Here is a 22,328-nt window from a genome sequence, read left to right as displayed (position 1 = left end):
CAATCTGCAAATTCTTTTAAATATCTAAAGAAGAAAAAAAAAATGTGGGTACCGACTAATGATAAGGGCCAAATTTTGTGAATCAACAACCATTTTGAAAAATATAAATATAAATATCTCTGTACCAATAAACTTGTAAACTGAGGACCATTGGAGAAGACCACATCAGTTATTGTTGAACGAGAGCTCCCCGCAAAATTAGAGCTTTCATTTAAAAATAAAAACATCAGTGTGAGGTCGGAGGGATAGTGGATGGGGGGAGGGGGGTTCACAGTGTGAGGGATATAAATGATGAACGTCTAAGTATTACCTTGTCTTGTACACCTGAAACTAATAAATAAAAAAAAATAAAAATAAAACAAAAAACAAAAAAACAAAAAAACACCGTAGGGATAGGGCTGGTCACAGAGTGAGCTCTGAGTGAAGTCAAATAAAGACAAGCTCTCAGAATGGAGCTTTTCAGCCAAAAAATAAATAAATAAATAAATAAATAAATAAATAAATAAATAAATAAATAAATAAATAAATAAAATAAAAAAAATAAAATAAAAACATCAGTAGTGTAGACGCTATTATTTTTGTGACTGCCACCAGAGGGCACTATATCCTTTGCAGAAGATAAAACCCCAGCCATGAAACACTTCCTGGGAGTTTTTTCTTTGAGGAAACATTACAGAGCAGAAAATGAACACCAGTAAGTAAATTTCAAATTTTTTCCATGTCATTTTACTAGATATATTTTACCTTGTTTTTATTTTAATCTTACAAGTCAACCTCAAAAACATAAAGCAGGAGAAATGAGCCATGACACTTTTTTCAGTTTAGTCTAAGAGGGTAGGTGACAAAGAAAAGCACAATGAAATTAAAGGTATCATTTCCACATTAACACCTTGCCCCCAAACACCATGAAGTTCTAAAAGTTCCATCCCCATCATGCAAGGACATTAAAATACACAATGATTTAAAATCCTGGTTTTTATTATAGGATGATAAGTGTCTCCATGGGGCATGCTTCCCCCTTTGGACTTAAGATAAAGAAACATCAGTACAGAACAGTTAAGTCTCCTCACAGCAAGAGAAATGGAAGAACTATTTTTTAACATAGAACCCATTTTTAATGTTTTCTCTGTGGTCTGTGGTAGTATGAAGAAGAGTAAAGATGTACAGAAGAGGCAAGGAAATTGCTTCCTGTCTCAAAATATAGAAAAACATGTCGCTGTTCAATATCTTGTTCACTGAGGTGGACATCACGCTTTGAGGAGTGGACCTTTCCCCTTCCGCATTTCAAATGGGTTGTTAAAATCCAGTTTCAGGGGCTTTCCTTTTCAATTTCATATTACAAAACATTAGGAAGGGGCAGTCACCTCACATTTCTAGGACTTGATTTCTCTTGTGAACTAAGTATACAAAAAATTAGAAGGGAAATAAATGGGCAAACCCCAATCACATATCATATTCTATTAGACTGAAGAGGAGATATAGCCTGAAACTTCCTTTGCATATGGCAACTTTCCAATAAATAGTGACTTTTGGAATGGCATCCTCTGTACATAAATTGCTCACCAAGTCTTCTGTGTGGCTGATCAAAACATTACCTTCCACCATCACCTCTCTTTAAAAGACTTAAAAGTATATTTTCTTTCTATGTTTCACCTCTATGATATTGTTTGTGATTTAAAGGCTATCTGAGGAAATTATCATAATTACAGGAGAAGAAATTGAGAGAGGAAGTTAAGGGGGGCCTGACCCCTAGTCACTAAGCTGGGTCTGTGACACAGCCTGACACTCTTTGAAAGGAAAACAAAATAAACGCACTTCATTTCTTTAAATACTCATGTATCTCTTTCATCCATGGATCTCACAGTATCTAACAAGCAGTATACTTTTCAGAATGAAGAAAAGAAAGCAGAGAGTAATTATGTTAAACCCCAAGTCACAGTCACCAGGTCACTGCAGGAGGGACAGAAACCTATCTGGCTGATAAGGAAGAGACTGTGCTCAAGGAAAACAGACCCCCTCAGATTTCAAATGGATGACTTTGCAAAAGCCACCATGGGTGCACATTTCAGTGCAATGGCATGCACACTCTAAGTCAAACTGATGAGTCCCAACAGGGGCTTCTCAAGGTAAAGCACAAGGGAGGTACAAGTTCAAGTCCTAGAGGTACAACTTCAAGTCCTGGCTGTACCTGGAGCCCTGCCCAGGCACATCACTTTTCAGATTTTGCTTTCTCCCTCTATCAAAAGTAGTAGTGATAATCCACAGTCATCTCACAAAGACCACTGGGGAGGTGGAGGAGGGAGCCTAAGACATACTGATTTGCGAACTGCAAAGTGCTGCTTAAATAAAAGTCATTGGCTTCACATTGAAATCTGACCCCAAACACAAGCTCTCTTTAGGCTCCCTGGAGTCTTTGGAATAGTATGCTTTATGATTCTTTCTAGGCCTTGATGCAATGCTGAGATTGTAGCAGAACTGAGAATTATGAAAAGCAGAAGACCCCTTTCAAATGTGGGACCATCTGATTCAGCATCGCTGCAATGTACCAACCAGTGAGGGTATCACATCAGGCACCAGTTTGGGTCTACAGACTAACACTAGAAAGAAGAGGTGGTCCCGGCAGACCCAAAGTGGAATCCAATGACGATCTTAATCCATAGCAGGTGCCACAGATTTGGGCTTGGTTATGCTCAGAGATTCTCTACTTCCCTTCTGAGAGGCCATTCTTCTGGGTCATTCTACAGTCCTCAGACCCTATGTCTACAGGGAAAGAGGAGGCTTCCCTTAGACATGATGAAACTACCCAAATCCCTTTCAGAGATGACCCAATCCCCAGGAATAAACTGGAACTACGAGGCGACAACTGAAGCTGGGCACTCACAGAAGCAGCCCCTCCATCCTAACACAACATAAAATAGAGTGAAAGCATTTACAGAAGGGAAAGCAATAACAAGCATGTGATTTTGGTCTAGACGAGCAGGGTGCAAAATTGTGCAGTTCAGTTTAACTTCCATTTGGGGAGACTCTGCAAAGTAACCACTTTAACTAACAAAGGAAACACTGCTAGACTTGACTTGACTTTGAAAAATAACTGAAAGGCTTGATTAAGTACTCTCATGGACCTACTTTGCCTTTGAGTGGTTCTAAAGGAATTTACACTAAAAAGTCAGTTAAATACGTGTTAATGAAAAGCCAAAGTAAAGCACTGAAATGTATTCCCAAGTCCTAGTCAAAAGCTTTTGGAACACTCCAGTTTAGGAAAAACTGTTTCAAAATTTATAGGTTGGTGTTAGAAACCAAAGAAAAAAAGGTAGAAGAACACTATGCCATATCCATTACTTATTTCCTCCATTATTCTTTCTCCTTCCCTCAACACCTTGTTTACATTGAATCCTACAAATCAACCTTCTAATAGCTGCCAAGTACGGAAAGAATCAATGATCATTTCTAGAGTACAAGGATAAAAGCATTGGCCTCATACACCAGAAGCTTCAGGGCCCAATCTGAGGACCGAAATGGGTGCTTCTCTCTGGTGCCAACAGTAAACTCCCCACAGGTCAGGCGCCATCTTCTGCATGGCAGTAGCCTCACGGAGTACGTTCAACTTGGTATAGGTGCTTCTGGACCAAAATGACTGGCCTGGCCTCTCATCTCACAGAAGCTTCCAGTACTACAACTTGCTTCCTGTTTGTTTTTTTCTCTTTCCTAAGGCTAACGTTATTTTTTGTTTGCAAAGCATTAAGACTTCTTAGAAAAACTTGGGGAAATATTCCACAACTATTTCCATTTAGTTTGCAGATAAAATTCAGGTTATTTCCATTTGAGTATCAAGCCACACTTTATAAAGAAAACTGTTTTGTTGACAATTTGCTAGCAGTAGAGCCAAAATGGGTTTTTGGTGGGTTCTGGTTATTCTTATGGTGAGAAACATTCATGATGATTATCAAGTGAAGACGTTCATATTGCTACTCTAATAAAATTAGTTCTCTTTAACCACAGACCCCAAAATTTCTATTAGTCTTTAGACAAAATATCCCATTAGTTGTGTTTCATTTGGTTTAGGATTTGTGGGCATAAATGTCACAAAACTTAGTTTATTTGCTAGAAGGGATAGTGTAAGATGAAAGTCCTTTTCTGGTTAAGAGAGTGACTTAAAACAGAGAAATCTAAGCCTTCTACAGGGAGGGAAAAAGAGAGAACGCTCACACATGCGAAAGTGAGAGATGGAGAGAGAGACCAGAAAATGAAAGATTATTATTACATGCCCCCACATTTATCCCACAAGATTTCCTGAGCATTCCTCACACATCACAGTGCAACATAACAACTCCGATGAATCAATAATCAATAGTATTTCTATTTTTGTCAAGCAAAATGTATATCCTTTGAGAATATGTACTGAGCAAAACATATAATACTATGTCATCTTTTAAAACACTAGTAATTTGACTTTCTATAAATATATTTAAATAACAAACACATTATAGGTAACTACTCACATAGGAGCCAAAGAGACACATAAACATACAAAAATAAAGCAATCATGTCTTAACTCTCTTGTTTTTGTTGGGTGTTATTTCGGAGTAGACATATTAAAACAATTCAGATAACAGAATTATCTTGTCAATATTTATCCTGGGACACCTCGATATAAGTTTATACTGTGCATATTCACCACATCCAAAGAGTAAAGCAGCAAACATTCTTTGCTGGACTTATTACTAATCTTCTACAGTGGTTCAGAGAAGCTCGGAGGGAGTAACAGCTTGCAAGTGTAATGAGATAGTTTTCTTTCAGCTGTTCTGCGGAAAGGAAAATTAATCAGAGCCCACCCCCACCTGGGTAAAGTGTGAAAAGGTCAAGCTGTTTTTAAGTGAGTGGAATATAGACCGCATCTCCTCCTTGAGCTTTCCCACACACCAGTCGTTATGAAGTATTTCTCAACTCATGAAAAAGGCAGGGGATTTCGGTGCCACCAAAACATTTGTCCTGTTTCAGTTGCTGCTGTAGAAGACATTCCCACACTCCAAAAAATGATTTGGAGAACTCAGCTCCCCAACCAGGTGGAATATGTACATTCTTCTTTTTTGAAAACTGAATATTTCTATGAATAATTATCCCCAGTAAAAAATGATCTTTTGTCCACAGAATGTTGTAATTCTCTTGAGAGCAAGGAACAGAAGATAGAGTGCTCACATCCCACCGAGAGCCTGGCATACCCGTGAGCTCCCAGCAGGAACACGAGAACTGTTCAACTGGACCCCATCACTCCAGTCTCGAAGGAAGCGCTCCACCTGGGAGGAGTCCTGCTGCCATTGGTGCTGGTCCTTTACAGCTGCATCTTTACAGAGGGAGCTCAGGCTTGAGGAACTGGTCTCAGTTTTCCTTTCAAGGAAAAATGTAAGCTCTTGCAACATCTTGAAGAGTTGCTGGGGGTAAGAAGGGGAGAGAACGCTGGCTTGTTCTCAACTAGAAATTTCAACAGAGGTACAGGAAGGTGGTTCCTCGAGTCCCTAGGGGGTGCCTTAAGAGGTGGACGTGGGGTCCTGCTGCTGCTGATAGATGTCCTGAATCAGCAAGGTGTTCATGACCTTCCACTCCCTGTACTTCCTGGCTGTCAGCTTCGGATCATCCAGCAACTGGTTAATCATGGCCAAGTCGTGTTCTTTACACTGAAAATAAGGGGGTCGGGGGTAGGGGAGATAATGTAGTGAGTATCTTAATTTCAATAAACCATCTTCAGCCCTTTTATAAACGAATGTACACATGCATTCATAAAATTATCGAAGTATTTTATACATTAATATTCAAATCCCTGTGACAATCCTAAGAAAGATGTCAAGACATCCATTTACATATGCTAGCCACAAAGAAGTTAAGTATCCTACCCAATGGAAAAAGTAGGCATATAGCCAGGTCTTCTACGTTGCTCTTGCCTGATTGATCTGTTACTCCACACCACAATAATATTTCTAGCTCACTGTGAGCATTATTCCTCCTGAAACTCAGAATTATATAACTACTTCATTGACCATCCAACTTCACTAAGTAAAATTGGGACATAGTAGTTTCCCTAAGACATATAAATCTTGTTTATTTTTATCATCTTAAATTTTAATAAACCACACACTCTTATTTAATTAATATATGCAGAATAGATAGGCCATATTTTTCTTTAAAGAAAAGACTACTAACCTTCCGTGAAAACAGTATGTATTGCAATGATGCTAATAGAGTAAACAATCTATTCATATTATTTCACCCTGCCTCCTCTGTAACCAATGACACACATTTCTGAAATGTGGGGCTCAGATTAAGGAAGTTTTCTGTAGTCAAGAAATGGAGTAAAAATAAAATGCGACAATCTCTACATTCAAAAACAGTCATTCCATCCTGACAATTTTACCTAAAATCTTTCTTGTTCCCTCCATCCCTATGACCATCACCCTAATTTCAGGTATAAAGTCCAATCTGCTGCTACAGCCTCCCAAGTGAGTTCCTGCCTCTAAGCCCCATTTTAGTTTTTTTTTTTTTTTTTTAATTAATTTTATTGGGGTGACAATTGTTAGTAAATTTACATAGATTTCAGGTGTACAATTCTGTATTACATCGTTTATATATCCCATTGCGTGTTCACCACCCAGAGTCAGTTCTCCTTCCATCACCATATATTTGATCCCCTTTACCCTCATCACCCACCCCCCACCCCCTTACCCTCTGGTAACCACTAAATTATTGTCTGTGTCTATGAGTTTTTGTTTCTCATTTGTTTGTCTTGTTCTTTTTGGTTTATATACCACATATCAGTGAAATCATAGGGTTCTCTGCTTTTTCTGTCTGACTTATTTCACTTAGCATTATTCTCTCGAGATCCATCCATGTTGTCACAAATGCTCCTATATCATCTTTCCTTAACGCCGAATAGTATTCCATTGTGTATATGTACCACAACTTCTTTATCCATTCATCTATCGAAGGACATTTTGGTTGTTTCCATGTCTTGGCCACCGTAAACAAAGCTGCAATGAACATTGGAGTACACGTGTCTCTATAGAGAAATGCTTTTATATTTTTGGGGTAGATACCCAGGAGAGCGATTGCTGGGTCATATGGTAATTCTATTCGTAATTTCTTGAGGAACCTCCACACTGCCTTCCATAGCGGCTGCACCAGTCTGCATTCCCACCAACAGTGTATGAGAGTTCCTTTTTCTCCACAGCCTCTCCAACACTTGTTACTATTTGTTTTGTTGATGAAAGCCATTCTGACTGGGGTGAGGTGATATCTCATTGTGGTTTTCATTTGCATTTCTCTGATGATTAGCGATGTTGAGCATTTTTTCATATGTCTATTTGCCATTTGTATATCCTCTTTGGAGAAATGTCTCTTCAGGTCCTCTGTCCATTTTTCAATTGGGTTGTTTGTTTTTTTGTTGTTGAGTTTCATGAGTTCCTTGTATATTTTGGATATTAGCCCCTTATCAGAGGAACTGTTTGCGAAAATCTTCTCCCATTCAGTTGGTTGCCTCATTATTTTGTCAATAGTTTCTTTTGCTGTGCAGAAGCTTTTCAGTTTCATATAATCCCATTTGTTTATTTTAGTTTTTACTTCCATTGCCTTTGGAGTCAAATTCATAAAATGCTCTTTGAACCCAAGGTCCATAAGTTTAGTACCTATGTTTTCTTCAATGCAGTTTATTGTGTCAGGTCTTATGCTTAAGTCTTTGATCCATTTTGAATTAATTTTGGTACATGGTGACAGATAGCAGTCCAGTTTCATTCTTTTGCACGTAGCTATCCAATTCTGCCAGCACCATTTATTGAAGAGGCTGTCTTTTCTCCATTGTATGTTTTTAGCTTCTTTGTCAAAAATTATCTGTCCATATTTATGTGATTTTATTTCTGGGTTCTCAATTCTATTCCATTGGTCTATGTGTCTGTTTTTCCACCAATACCAAGCTGTTTTGATTATTGTAGCCCTGTAGTACAAGGAAAAATCAGGGAGTGTGATACCTCCAGTATTGTTCTTTTTTTTTAATATTGCTTTGGCTATTCGGGGTCTTTTGCGGTTCCAAACAAATCTGATGATTTTTTGTTCTATTTCTTTAAAAAATGCCATTGGGATTTTAATGGGGATTGCATTAAATCTGTATATGGCTTTGGGTAATATGGCCATTTTAACTATGTTGATTCTTCCAATCCATGAGCACGGAATGTCTTTCCATTTCTTTGTGTCTTCTTCAATTTTTTTCAAAAATGTCTTATAGTTTTCAGCATATAAATCCTTCACATCCTTGGTTAAGTTTATTCCTAGGTATTTTATTCTTTTTGCTGCAATTGCAAAAGGAATTGTTTTTTCTATCTCTTTTTCTGAGATTTCATTGTTGGTATATAAGAAAGCAATGGACTTTTGTACGTTGATTTTGTAGCCAGCAACTTTACTGTATTCATTGATTGTTTCTAATAGCTTTTTGGTGGAGTCTTTAGGGTTTTCTATGTATAGCATCATGTCATCTGCAAAGAGTGACAATTTAACTTCTTCATTCCCAATTTGGATGCCTTTTATTTCTTTCTCTTGCCTGATAGCTCTGGCGAGGACTTCCAACACTATGTTGAAAAGCAGAGGTGATAGGGGACAACCTTGTCGTGTTCCTGAACGTAGAGCAAAGGGCTTCAGCCATAGCTGTCAATGATGTATTTAAGTCCCCTAGTATAATTGTGTTTTGGTCAATTTCTCCCTTTAGTTCTGTTAGTAGTTGCTTGGTATATTTCGGTGCTCCCTGATTGGGGGCATAAATATTGATGACTGTTATGTCTTCTTGTTGTATAGTCCCCTTTACCATTATGAAATGTCCATCTTTGTCTCTTGTTATCTTTTTCACCCTGAAGTCTGTTTCATCGGAAATCATTATGGCTACACCTGATTTCCTCTGGGTACCATTTGCTTGGAGTGTCAATTTCCACCCTTTCACTTTGAGTCTATGCTTGTCCTTGTAGCTGAGATGTGTCTCTTGTAGGCAGCATATGGTTGGGTTTAGTTTTTTGATCCAATCTGCTACTCTGTGTCTCTTTATTGGTGAGTTCAGTCCATTTACATTTAGGGTGATTATTGATATGTGAGGATTTCCTGTCATTCTGTCTTTAGTTTTCTGGTATGGCTGTGTCTCCATTGTTTCTTTGCCTTTTTGTTGTTGTCTGTTATTTCTGTGTGGTGGTATTCTATGACGTTTCCCTCTGTTTCTTCTTTTATTACAGTATATATTTCAGATTTGGATGTTTTTTGAGTGGTTACCCTTGAGTTTATGTAAAAGAAAGTTTGATATTTAGAGTATTCCAGTTTCTTCAGTACGCTTACTTTCTCTATTCCCATATTCCAATTCAGGCCTTTACACTCCCCCTTTTTATGTTTCGGTTGCCACAAGTTGTCCCTGTTGATGGTGGTCTAATAGCCTCCTTTAGTATTTCTTGTAGTGCAGGTCGTGTATTAGAAAATTCCCTCAGCTTCTGGATGTCTGGAAAGGTCTTTATTCCTCCTTCATATCTAAAGGAGATCTTTGCTGGATATATTATTCTTGGCTCATGATTTCTCTCTTTCAATAGTTTGAATATTTGGTTCCATTCCCTCCTAGCTTGTAGAGTTTCTGCTGAAAAATCTGATGATAATCTAATGGGCTTTCCTTTGTAAGTTACCGTCTTCTTTTCCCTGGCTGCCTTGAGGATTCTTTCTTTGTCATTGATTTTAGACAGCTTCAATACAATGTGCCTTGGTGAAGGCCTGTTGGGATTGAGGTAATTAGGTGTTCTATTTGCTTCTTGGATTCGAGGATCCAGTTCTGTCCACAAGTTTGGGAAGTTCTCATCGACGATTTGTTTGAATATATTCTCTGTTCCCTTCCCTCTTTCTTCTCCTTCTGGTATGCCCATTATTCTTATATTGCTCTTTCTGATGGAGTCAGAAAGTTCTTGTAGAGTTCCTTCATTTCTTTTAAGTCTCAAGTCTCTTTCTTCTTCCCTCTGTGTAAATTCCAGGTTCCTATCTTCGATGTCACTGATTCTTTCCTCCATCTGGTCAACTCTACTACCTAAGCTGGATATTTTATTGTTAATTTCTTCTATTGAGTTCTTAATCTCCAGAAATTCTATTTGGTTCTTTTTCAAGATTTCAATCTCTTTTGTAAAATGCTCATGGTGTTCTTTGATTGTGTTTCTGAGATCATTAAACTGCCTTTCTGTGTTTTCTTGCATCTCGTTCAGTTTTTTCAGAATTGCGATCTTGAATTCTCTGTCATTTAAATCACAAAGGTCCATATCTCTAAGTTCCTTTTCTGGAGACTTTTCACTTTCTTTCTGAGCTATCTTGTTGCCTTGGTTATTGATGGCAATCACTGATTTACTATTTCTCTTCCTAGACATCTACAGGAGTGTCTTCTGCAACAGGTTGATAGGTATGCGAAGAGCTTTTGGAGTTCCAAAGCTCTTTCTGCACCAGATTCAGAGCCCGTTTGTTTCAGCAGTTCTGTTTACTCCTGCAGGGATCCGCCCAGATAGGTGGGGCCAGGGGCGGGGTGAGTTGTGAGAGGTGGCCCAGAGCAATGGCGGCGACCACCACCACAGCCAGTCCTGCTTCCACAGCTCCCTCCCCTTTGCCGGAACTAGTTGAGCTGCGAATCTGTGTCTGCGGTCCACAGTTCTCAGAGCAGCAAATATTCTGTCCTTTGATCCGACACTGCTACTTTATCGCTTCTAGCACCGGGAAGGTGGGGGCGGGGCGAGCTCTGGGAGGGTAGGGAGGGGGCGGCTAGTCTCCGTGCCTAGGGCTTCCGTTCTCCGCTCGGCAGTGAGGGCTTAAACCACTGATTTCAGCCCTCTTCCCTCAGTCTTTGCTCCGAGGTCTGCCGTGAGCGAGCGTTGGGTTCAGCGGTTTTGTATTAAGCCCCATTTTAAATCCACCCTCCACGTGACAATGCAAAAATCCACCTAAAATGCTGAGTCCTTTTAATGGTTCCCCTTTATTTTTTTATAATTTTTTATTAAATTTATTGGAGTGACATTGGTCAGTAAAATTATATAGGTTTCAAGTGTACATTTCTATAATACATCATCTATATATTGAATTGTGTTTACCACTCAAAGTCAAATTTCCTTCCATCACCATATATTTGACCCTCTTTACCCTCTTCCACCATTCCACCTCCACCCCTTACCCTCTGGTAACCACTAAACTGTTGTCTGTGTCTATGAGTTTTTGTTTGTCTTGTTTATTTGTTGCTTTCAGTTTTATATCCCACATGAGTGAAGTTATATGGTTCTTGACTTTTTCTGTCTGACTTATTTCACTTAGCATGATAATCTCAAGATACATTCCTGTTGTCGCAAATGGCAGTATTTCATCTTTTCTTACGGCTGAGTAATATTCCATTGTATGTATGTACCACATATTTTTTATCTAATCATCCATCAAAGGACACTTCAGTTGTTACCATGTCTTGGCAAGGTTTCTTGGACCTGAGCTCCATTTGCTGATCCTCTTTCTTCTTATTTTCCACTCTAACAGTATTGATGTTAATTTTCTCCCCACACAATGCTAGTTCACATTTCCATGATGTTGTGCCATATGAAGAAATTTCCTCACCTTTCTTCACTTGATGAACTCTAATTCCTAGAGTTGCTTTCAAATGCAACACTTTCCAATCTTTGTCTACCAGATTTTACTGTGACTTGTAAATCTACTCACTTCGAGAATCATATTCTTCAGAAAATCTTCTCTGAACCCCCAAATTGGACTTAGAAGCTTTTTCAATGCTCTCATGCCTTCCAGTGCTTACAGACTTCTTATAACTTAACCAGATTATGTTCAGATATTCATGGATCTGTCACGCCACTTACTTTAAACTTCTTAAGGAAGGTTGACAATAAACATACTGTGTTCATCCCTGTATTCCTTGCACCTCACATGATGCTGAGTGACAGGCAGATATTCAATATGCATGTTTATCACTGCACCAATGTCTCTGCCTACCCCCGGGATGGCATGTGTGGAGCTGAAACGTCATAACCATGCTCAATTTCATGACCACTGCCATTAAGTGGACTTTCACTACTATGCAGTAATCATATTTTCTCATCCCTTCCCTCTCTCACTTTCCCAAAGAACTATTTCAAAACTTCTTGTCTCTCCTCAAACCTTGTCCCATCCTCCATTGTAACTGATGTTTGTTTGTTTGTTTGTTTTTCTGCTTTTATTTTGAGGAAATTGCAACAATCAGAAGACTATTTCTCCCAAGTTCCTACTGTCCACTACCTACAACTGCACAGACATATTGCTGCCTTCCTTGCTGTTCATTTGGATGAAATACCTGTGTTTCTAGCAAAGGCCAATCTCTCCATTTGTGTGCCATCATCCCCTCTCTCATACTCAAGAAATTCATTTCAGCATTTCTCTCCTCTTTCCAGCAACTCATCAGTTTCCCATCTCCATTTGATCATCCCCACTGCCATACATGTGTGCTGTTATGTTTCCCATCTTAAAAGCCCTCTCTTGACCCCATATGCCTGTTCCAGCTAATGTTCCACTTTTCTCCATACCTCCAATGTCCCTGTGTGCATTCTGCACAGAACCACTCCCATCATTCTTTTGCCCCTACCATTCTTCTAAAACTGCTCTTCTTTAGGCCATCATTGATTTCCATGTTGATAAGTTCAATAATCAATTATTCATCTTCAACTTACTTATCAATACCATCTAAAATTGTGATGATTCCTTGAACACTCTTATCATATCACTTCCATGACACAATTTCCTGATTTTTTCATCCCATCATAGCCACTCATTCTCAGACTCCTTTGCTGAGTCTTCCATCTGGCACAATCTCTTAATGTTGCGGTGTCCCAGAGCTCCAGTCTTTGGCCTCTTCTCTGTTCTCCCTACACTCACACTCTTGGTAATCTCATGTAGTCTCTCCCATTCTCCCTATAGACTGAGGGTCACAAATTTACTTGTTTATCTAAACTTCCTCTTCAGCTGTTCCACCTGAATACCTAATAGGTATCTCAAATATAACAAGTCCAATACAAAGTTTCCATTATTCTCTACATGCCTTGCCCTACCAACTCCCAATACACACTGAAACCTGCTCCTTAGAGTTCCTCAAACCACCTGATGGCAACTCCATCTTTCTAGTTACTCATGTCGAACACTGGAGTTATTCTTGATTCCTTCTCTCATTCCCAATCCACCAGAAAATCCTGATATTTCTACCTTCAAAATATGTCAAACTATACCATATGTCTGTACAGAACTTTCCAAAGACTTCCTAGCTCACTCCAAGTAGAAACCAAGGTGTTAGCAATGACAATAAGGCATTACATGATATGATCCCCCTTTGTCCCTCTGACCCACTGCCCCTCGCCCCATTCCCCCATCCCCTACTGCATTCCAGCCACAATGACCTCCTTGCTCTTCCTTAAACCTGCTAGGCACACTCCCACCCCAAGGCACTTGCATTTTTGTTCCCTTGCCTGGAACATTCTACCTCAGATAACCTCATAGCTCACTCCTTTTTCAGATCTTACTCAAATTACATCTTCCAATTAAAAATGAATTCCTCATTAAAATGAATCCCTCAACATTCTTTATCGCCCTTCTCTTCTATTGTCTATCAAATCTATCACCACTTAGCATACAGTAAAATTACTTATTTATTTTGTTTATTTTGCCTCTACCTAAATGTAAGCTTTATGAGGGTAAGCAATTTTGACTGATATGCCCGCTGCCATATCCCCAAGTCCTGAAAGAACTACTGACACATGGTAGACATTCGCTTATTGAAAAAAACAAATATATGAAATAAGAAATGAATGAATGAACTAATTATACATTTGCTTTTTAATTTCTTTTGCATCACAAACACTACTTAGAGCCTGAGGAAATCCTCTCCATAAACAAACAAAAATGTTATATACACACACATATATATAATTACATATAATATACATATATAATTACACATGGTATATATATATATATATATTATATATGTAGATAAAGAGATAGATAGACAGACAGACAGACAGATAGATAGATCTATATCTACCTATCTATCCATACACAGACATTTGCATATAGTTTTAGGGATTCTAGAATTGGCAGCATTTATTTTACCCAAATGAGGTATCTGGTCATATATGATCACAAATATTAGTGACACATAATTGTATTTTCTGTACTCTATAATTAGCTTTAACTTATGTTTTTTTAGGGTGTTTTCTTACATTTTCTTTTTCTATACCTGTTTCTAAATTAGAATAATATGGATTTCAAGGGAAAAGTGATGAGATTTATAATTTTGAATCATGAGAGCAAGGATGTGATGATAGATTGCAATCAAATGACATATTTGGGTTTCAGGAAGGAGAGAAAAATTGCTCAAGAGGAAAGTTACCCGATAAGGATAACAAGCAGGCTGAGCAAGACCCAGAAGCAGAGAAAAGGAGGTTAAGCAAGTGGGTTATGAGGAAGAATTGCTGGTAGAAAGTTGAGCAGGGCCAAGAGAGTTTTCTTTCTTCTGAGTTCTCAACATCTACACTTCCAAAAAAACAGTATTTTCAAAAAGGAAATAAATAAACAAGAATAATGAGCTTTCATGGTCTATCAGCATAGTGCTATTCAATGAAATTATTTAAGGATTTTTTCTTTGCTCTTAAGAAATTTTGACATCTGTTCAGAGAGAAATCCTAATGTTTTCTTGAAAAAACTAAGATCTTTGCAGATTAACAAAATGTGGAAAATTGATTTTTTAAAGGCAAAAATGAAGTAGCCACCCCTATAATTCTGATAAAAGGTTTTAGGAAAGGGTCGCTTCAACTTTGGGCTAACACTTCAAACATGGCTTTTAGCTCTAAATGACACAAATTTCTTACCATTTGGCTCACATCTGTGTGGGTTCTTTTATGGATAAAAACAAACAAAAAAAATCTGTAGACAAGAATAGAGAGGAAGGAGATTTATGAGACCACAAAACCACTGCGCCCCCCCTGGGGTCAGTGGCATCACGCACCGCCAGCTCTCCCAGGAGGCACAGGACGCTCGCTCCCCATCGCTTTACATCACTTAACCACATCCTCCTGACTTTCTGGCAGGCAGGCAGGGCCTGGTGGGGCTTCCAAAAAATACCGTGAAAGAGAGAATGCTGGAATTTCATTTTTCACTCCACATATGCAGTACATGGCTTGATTCAAGACCTTAGCACTGGAAATGTGTTCCACCAGAGCAGTTACGGGAAAGGAGAGTTTGTTCCTCTTGTCATAGGCCAGGGAAACCCTGAAGTTTTCAGGCAGACCCTTTAAACGTTCATTTTAAAATAAAGGCAGACTCAGCCAAAGTCAGTGGATGTTGAGCTATCCAAAATTCTGAAAGGTATGCATTTAGAATATGACATGCTAGTTTACTCAACTTCCTCGAAGAATTTCCATAAAGAGTATTTGTTCCAATTCAATCCCAGTACAGGGGTATTTCTTTACGGAATGTGTCGATCACTAACATAAACATTATTGTTAAAACAGTTTCCTCATTTCTGTGTGGAACTGTTGTCTTTGCTTGCCCACATTCCAGCTTTCAAGAATTTTTTAAGTAAACGTTGGAATTGCAATGCAACATACATAGAGAAAAGTGCACATAGAATAAGATTTGTTCTTGATGTATTGTCACAAAAGGGACAGATCTCTGAAACAACCACCAAGGTCAAAAAAGGACCCTTACCCAGCACCTCCAAAGTTGTCCTTGTGGGCCCTCTCAGTTATATCTTCCCTTCCTCCTCAAAGACAATCACCATCCTGACTGCCTTGAATTTTAAAGACCATTAAATTAAATTAACAATAGTTAAAAGAAAATAATTCTTATAGTTTTTTGGCATGAATAAATAGACATGTACCAAATTATCTTCCTCCAATAAATAGGTTGATGTGCTGCAAGGCCAATTTCCACATCATCATGTCTTCCTCCCTCCTGATGAGATTCATGGGACCACATGATATGGATGATATTTCATTAACCCCATCATTATACTTTGTGAGGCCTAAGGGATCTGCGCAAAGGGCCTCTTTCCGGGAACGTAAGGACAGAGTTCTTCAGCTCGGTGAGGTAGCCCCTTGACATAGCCCCACAATGTTCCTTGCTCCTTGCTACATTCCCCTCTGTGAATGCAGGCTGACCTAGTGTCTTGGCTTCTAATGAATAGAATACAGTGTGATGTCACAACTGAGATTGGAGTATGATCCATCTCGCTCACTCTCTGTCTTGCTCTCAAGAAATGGTAGCCAGCTACTATTTTGAGAGCTGCCCTACGAAGGGGCTCACAGGGCAAGGAACTGTGTGGCTTCCCACCAACAGTCAGTGAACAACTGAGACCCTCAGTCCAACAACCTGAAAGGAACTGAATCTTAGCAACAACCGTATGAGAAAACCTGGAAGCACATGTTCCCCCAGTGGAGGAATGCATGCAGCCATCTGGATTGCAGCCCAGTGAGAAACTGGGAGGCAGAAGCACCTAACCAAGCCACAGACACTGTGAAATGATAAGTGGTTATTGTTTATAGTTGCTAAATTGAGGGTATTCTGTCACCTAGCAATAGAGAACTAATACTAAACGGGGAGAAAAGAAAAAGCTGAATTCATCAATTCCATGGCCAGAGTACATGGAGAGCAAGAGGTCACAGAGAACCACATAGCCCAGTAAAATCTTTGAATTCTTTGTACAAACTTGAATTCTTTGTACAAACCTCACAGCGAACCACATAGGCCAGTAAAACCTTGGACTTCTTTGTACAAACCTGGCTTCCCAGTAGCCAGGCCAGGACATGGTCCTATGATGATCTAGAATCCTGACGTTGCTATGGAAAGCCGAAAACACAATCTTTCTCCTTCAAGAAATGGCCTGCACTGTCTGTCCTCTACTTAGCCTCTATTTCCTGTTTCTCCTGTGGACAAAAAAGGGACCACATTAAACCTGACAATCTCAGAAAAAGCCTGCATGGCAGGCCCTACAAACTCAGAGACCGAAATTTACCACATAGGATGGTCTGAACATAAACACCGCTAACTAAAAGCAGGTCCTGGCAGGACCCTTGGCCTGTAGCTTCCTTGACAAAAGCCAGTCTTTACCTTAATTGAGCCCGTCTATTGTCCTTTTACCTAAGACAACATGCCCTTGGAATGTCAAAGTAATTCTTCCCCCGACCCTGCAGGGCACAACCTGCCACACCAGAGTAGGAGACCACAGAATCCCTCATTGTTATTCTTGTCCCCTGGTTACCATCTCTGCGTGCTATAAAATGCTAACTACTATTAACTATCCTGTACCCACCCATGTAAAAGAAGTATCTGTCTCTCCAATTTACTTTTAATATAATCCCAGAGATTTCCCAGCTTTGCTTTCTCCCACCCCCTTAATCTACCACCAATGGATATCATATAACCCTCCCCTTTTGATTCTAATGTATAAAACAAATTGCAACACTATCATTTCCAGAGCATTTTCTCAATTTGTCGAGACTTTGCTTCACAGCAACTGTCATGAGTTTGGCTCAAATAAACTCATTAAACTTCTCTACAGGTTTGGACGTTTCCTAAGTCGACACTCCCAACGTGGACTACATACAACATATCACCCACTGATATATACAAGTATTTACCCAGGCCAGTTCCTCCTCCTTGAATGCCCTTCGTTCTCATCCTGATGTTCTTCATCTCTTACACATGGGAGAGTTGTCAGCCCCTCCATGACACTGTCCTTAATGGCCTCAGATAGGCAGCCACTCTGCTCCACACCCCAAGCTTTCATCAATTAAAGCACTTATCACATTACATTCTGTTTTCCTCTCTGTTTTTATTGCCCAGTGGAGTCCACTCAATCAATGGTCCTAGTGCCCTAGAATAGTGTCTGGTACACAGTAAGAATCAGGAAATATTTGTTCAATGAAAAATGTATTCATTAATATCAATTATCACAAATAAGACAGTAAAATCCCAAGATACTATGGCATAGTACATCAAAAAACCAAATACATTTATCAACTCTATACATACTATGGAATAAAACATATCTGCCTTTGAAATGAGTGCTAGTGATATTTTTCCATCACTAAATGTCAGAGAACTTCTCTGCATTTGGATTTTTTTGTGTAAAGTACCCCTTTGCCTTTTATTTTTCAGCCTCATTTTTGCAGCCTTGTAGGGTGCCTAGGTCTTCTATTGACTAACAGATGTATGACTAAGACTCACTCAGCTGTCTCTTTGTGGCCTTATCCTTTGATTGCTGATATTTATTCCTGGAAAGAGACTGAAATGCTTGATGCAAAAGGACATGTACAAACCAGAATTAAACTGCAGGATCTATCCAGGCTTTTCAGAATCTATACATCTTCTGCTAATTCAAGACTATTGTGCAAAGTATTCTGACCTCCTCCTATTCTATAATCTAAATATGAAAGCAGGATGCTTTTGTTAGGAAGAACCATTTTAGTTACAGGAGGCCCTGAAAGTAGCTTCAGTACATCCTGTACACTGTCCTTCATCCCCATTGTGAAAACATCTGCTGGTTATTATGAAGTGTATATTTCACACTGCCCAGCTTTCATGGTGTATCTTGGCTGCAGAGCCTACAGCTGAGACTCACTAAATCTCTGCTGTATTTGAAATCTAGAAAATGTCTTCTAGATGTAGCACGGAACAATGGAACCCTTTGATAAATCAGGTGAAATCTCAACCTATCATTAATATTACTGTTTATTCTCACAAACTGACTACATTGAGCTCTCAACATTTATTGTGCCAGGTAAAAGGGTGCAAAAAATGAATTACACCTGGTCCTTGCCTTCTAGAAGCCTAACAATTAACATTTTATACCAGAGTGAATGTGAAAATCAAGGCCTACTGTAGAAAAGTGCATTGGTGTTACTGTGTGAATGTTCTAGTGCTTTAAGAATGTCAAGGGTCATTTCACCCCATAGAGGCTGAATTTGCTTTTACTGCCCTACCCTCTAGCCACACAAACTCATGGTGGTTAGCGTCAATCTCTGGGCAGACCAGCCATTCCTCGCCCCAGAGTTCATTTACAATTTGAATCTTTTTACCTTTAATGTGCTATTCAAGGTTCGGATTTTGTGGAGTTTCTCATTTATGGATGGATTTTTACATCGCTTCACAAAGGACTTTCTCAACTCCTTTTTGGTTGAAGGTCGTCGGTCCCCAAGAGGAGATAGACTAGCTTGCTCTAATGATTTGTAGAGCTTCTCCATTTCATCATCTTCAGACACTTTTGTTTCTCCTATTAAAATAAAAGAAAGCCATAACAATAAACCTAGTTAAAAATAAAGATGAGAACATTAGACACTGTGGTCCCAAAACAAGGCCCTGCTGACACTTTGATCTCAGACTTCTAGCTTCCAGAACTGTGAGACAATAAATTTTTGTTGTCTAAAACACTCAGTTTATGGTACTTTGTGATGACAGAGTCATGTTCCTTTTGAAGTCACTAAGGAAGGATCTGTCTCAGGCCTCTCTCCTAGATTCTCTGATAGTTCCTTGACTTATGACAGCATAACTCCAATATTCACATGATGTTTTTCCTGTGTGCTTGTCTCTGTCCAAATGTCCCCCTTTTATAAGGACACCAAGTCATATTAGATTAGGGCTCGTGCTACTGACCTCATCTTCACTAATTATATCTGCAATGACCCTATTTCCAAGTAAGGTCATATTCTGAGGTACTCAGAGTTAGGACTTCAACAAATGAATTTTAAAGGGACACAATTGAACCCATAACAGTCCCCCACCTAGGCTGCCAAAATTCATGTCCTTCTCACATGCAGAATACATTCATACCCCAACATCTCCAAAAGTCTTAACCTATTCCCACATCAGCTTAAGTCAAAAATCTAATCCAAATATCATCTAAATATGGTATTGGTGAGACTCAGGGAATGATTCACCTTGTGGCAAAATTCTTCTCCATCTGTAAACGTGAAATCAAACAAGTTATCTGCTTTTATAATACAGTGAGGGACAGGCAAATCCTAGCAAACTAATATGAGGTATGATCAAACAATATGTTGTTTAAATTTAAAAAATTATTATAGTAAAAGACATATTGCTATTAATCCCCCTCAAAACTCAAAATACTCCCCCTCACTTCAAAACACTTATCCCATCGTTCTTGCCACTTTCTGAAGCAATTTTGGAAGTCCTTTTTCCTGAGTGTCTTTAGTTGTGCTGTCATGGCTGCCGCCATGTCCTGAATCATTTTGACTTTGGAGAAGAACCAGAAGTTGCACGGTGCCAGATCCAGTGAATAAAGTAGATGAGGACACATCATAATATTTTCATTTGACAGAAATTGCCATACCAGCAGTGATGTGTGACATGGAGTGTTGTCATGATGAAGGATGATTTACACCACACTTTCAAACACACCTTCTTTTCAACCATAGCTCACACCCAACTGACAGCAACTGAACAAGTTGAAACTTGTCACACGTTGTTACTAAGGTTCAATGTACCACTTCCCATGTTAAAGATCCCTGCCTTTCCGTTGAATGGCACTCGGAAGCAGCATTCATCGTATTTTGTGATCACACATTCATCGTATTTTGTGATCACCATGTCACACATTGCTTCTGGTATGGCAATTTCTGTCACATAAAAACATTACGGTGTGTCCTCATCCACCTTATTCACTGGATCTGGCACCGTGCGACTTCTGGCTCTTCTCCAAAGTCAAAATGACTATGAAAGGTAAATGTTTTGAATCGATTCAAGACATCCCAGCAATCACAACAGCAAAACTAAAGACTTACAAAAAAAGGTCTTCCAGAACTGCTTCAGAAAGTGGCAAGAACTATGGGATAAATGTGTTTGAAGTGAGGGTGAGTATTTTGAGGGGGATCAATTGCAATGTCTTTTACTGTAATAATTTTTTTTTATTTAAACATTCACCATATGTTTTGATCACACCTCATACACACCCTAAAGCTTGAGAACCACTATCCCCCAATGACTTTTTAATGTCCTTCCTTGAATTGCCTTTTGGGAGAAGGAACCTGCCTGTGGTCTGTGGTTTGAGCAGATAATGATCATTCCTCAGGCTGCCTCCACTCCCCTTCATGACCATCCTTGCCAGTCTCTGCCTAAATGCTTCTGCTGATGAAACTCTACCCAAGATACAGGAGACCATATGTGCTAGACTAAGCCAATGGCAGTTCCATCATGTTGCCCACAGTCATTGATTTAGGAATGAGCATGGGTTTCAGGTCAGTCTAATTTGGATCAAGAAACTCACTTCAAAGATTTTGGTTTGGCGTATCACAGAATCAATCTCTTTTTTCCTAAACAGAGTGGTATGATGATATGAACTGGAAGATTCTAGGAATCATCCCAAGAATGATGAGACTGGAGCCAATCCGTAGGATACAGCTGAGACACGCATCTATGTGATACCACTAGAGTCCTCTCAGCTTATGGGATCCATCTTTGGTAGGATGCTCTGGGGGTGGTTTCAGTTACATGCAACTGAAAGGACCTCAAATAATACAGAAGGTTACCCACAGAAAAATCTTCATCTCTTGATGTTGCTTTAATTTCTTACTAAAAACTTCAGTCCTTTATTCCTTTATTCCCTGAAGATAATCTTGGAATACAAAATGAGATTTCGTTTTCCATCACATACTCCTTAGTGTTTATGCATTTCACTTCCCATCCTGAGAACAAACTTGATAGAGGACCATATTAAAAGTATGGCCTTAGGAGGAGCTAAAAAATGTAGTAGCTCTCCAAAGGGGAGAGAAAAGCAAACACTAGTAGTATAAGTGCATCAAAATCAAGCAAATTTCACTTACTTTACAGTTTACTCTTGTGAGATAAGAAATCTTTAAGCAATAATTACTTTTCCTCCATTTTGTGCCAGAAAGTCACCACAGGAGAGCAAAGATATTGGACTAACTGCAATTGACTTAAAGTTTTGCTCAGTAAACTTCTTTGTGCTCTACCAAAACAGTCTCAAAAAAGAGGGAAAATACTCAAAACCACATTTGAACACAATTACAGTTTTTGGCTCAGGCTGTGTGCCAAATTACAGAACACCACATATTGTATAAGTCCATTTATATGAAATGTCCAGAACAGTCAATCCATAGAAACAAAAAGCAGATTAAGGATTGCCTAGGGAGAAGCATGGGAAATGACAGTGAAAGTGTATGGGTTTCTTTTTGTGGTGTTTAAAATGTCCTCAAATTAGATTGTGGTGATAATTGCACAACTCTGTGAATATATTAAAAACC

At 39.0% G+C, this 22,328-nt stretch overlaps 1 protein-coding gene across 3 annotated transcripts in view; it reads right to left on the bottom strand.

The window, feature by feature from the left end:
- Positions 1–706: 706 nt before the first annotated feature.
- Positions 707–22,328, bottom strand: part of IPCEF1 (interaction protein for cytohesin exchange factors 1) — a 160,432-nt gene continuing 138,810 nt past the window's right edge. For 2 of the 3 annotated variants that reach the window (XM_081044331.1, XM_081044332.1), the window contains 2 exons: positions 19,128–19,321; positions 707–5,672 (listed from right to left, as the gene is read on the bottom strand). In XM_081044331.1, the coding sequence (XP_080900457.1) occupies positions 5,526–5,672; positions 19,128–19,321 (341 nt within the window). In that variant the 3' untranslated portion in view covers positions 707–5,525. Of the gene's footprint in view, positions 5,673–15,756; positions 15,839–19,127; positions 19,322–22,328 lie in introns of all 3 variants that reach the window. The other variant, XM_081044333.1, reaches the window with a different exon arrangement.

This window comes from Rhinolophus hipposideros (assembly GCF_964194185.1).
Source record: "Rhinolophus hipposideros genome assembly, chromosome: 3".
Taxonomy (NCBI): domain Eukaryota; kingdom Metazoa; phylum Chordata; class Mammalia; order Chiroptera; family Rhinolophidae; genus Rhinolophus; species Rhinolophus hipposideros.
This window is presented reverse-complemented; position numbering and strand designations above follow the sequence as displayed.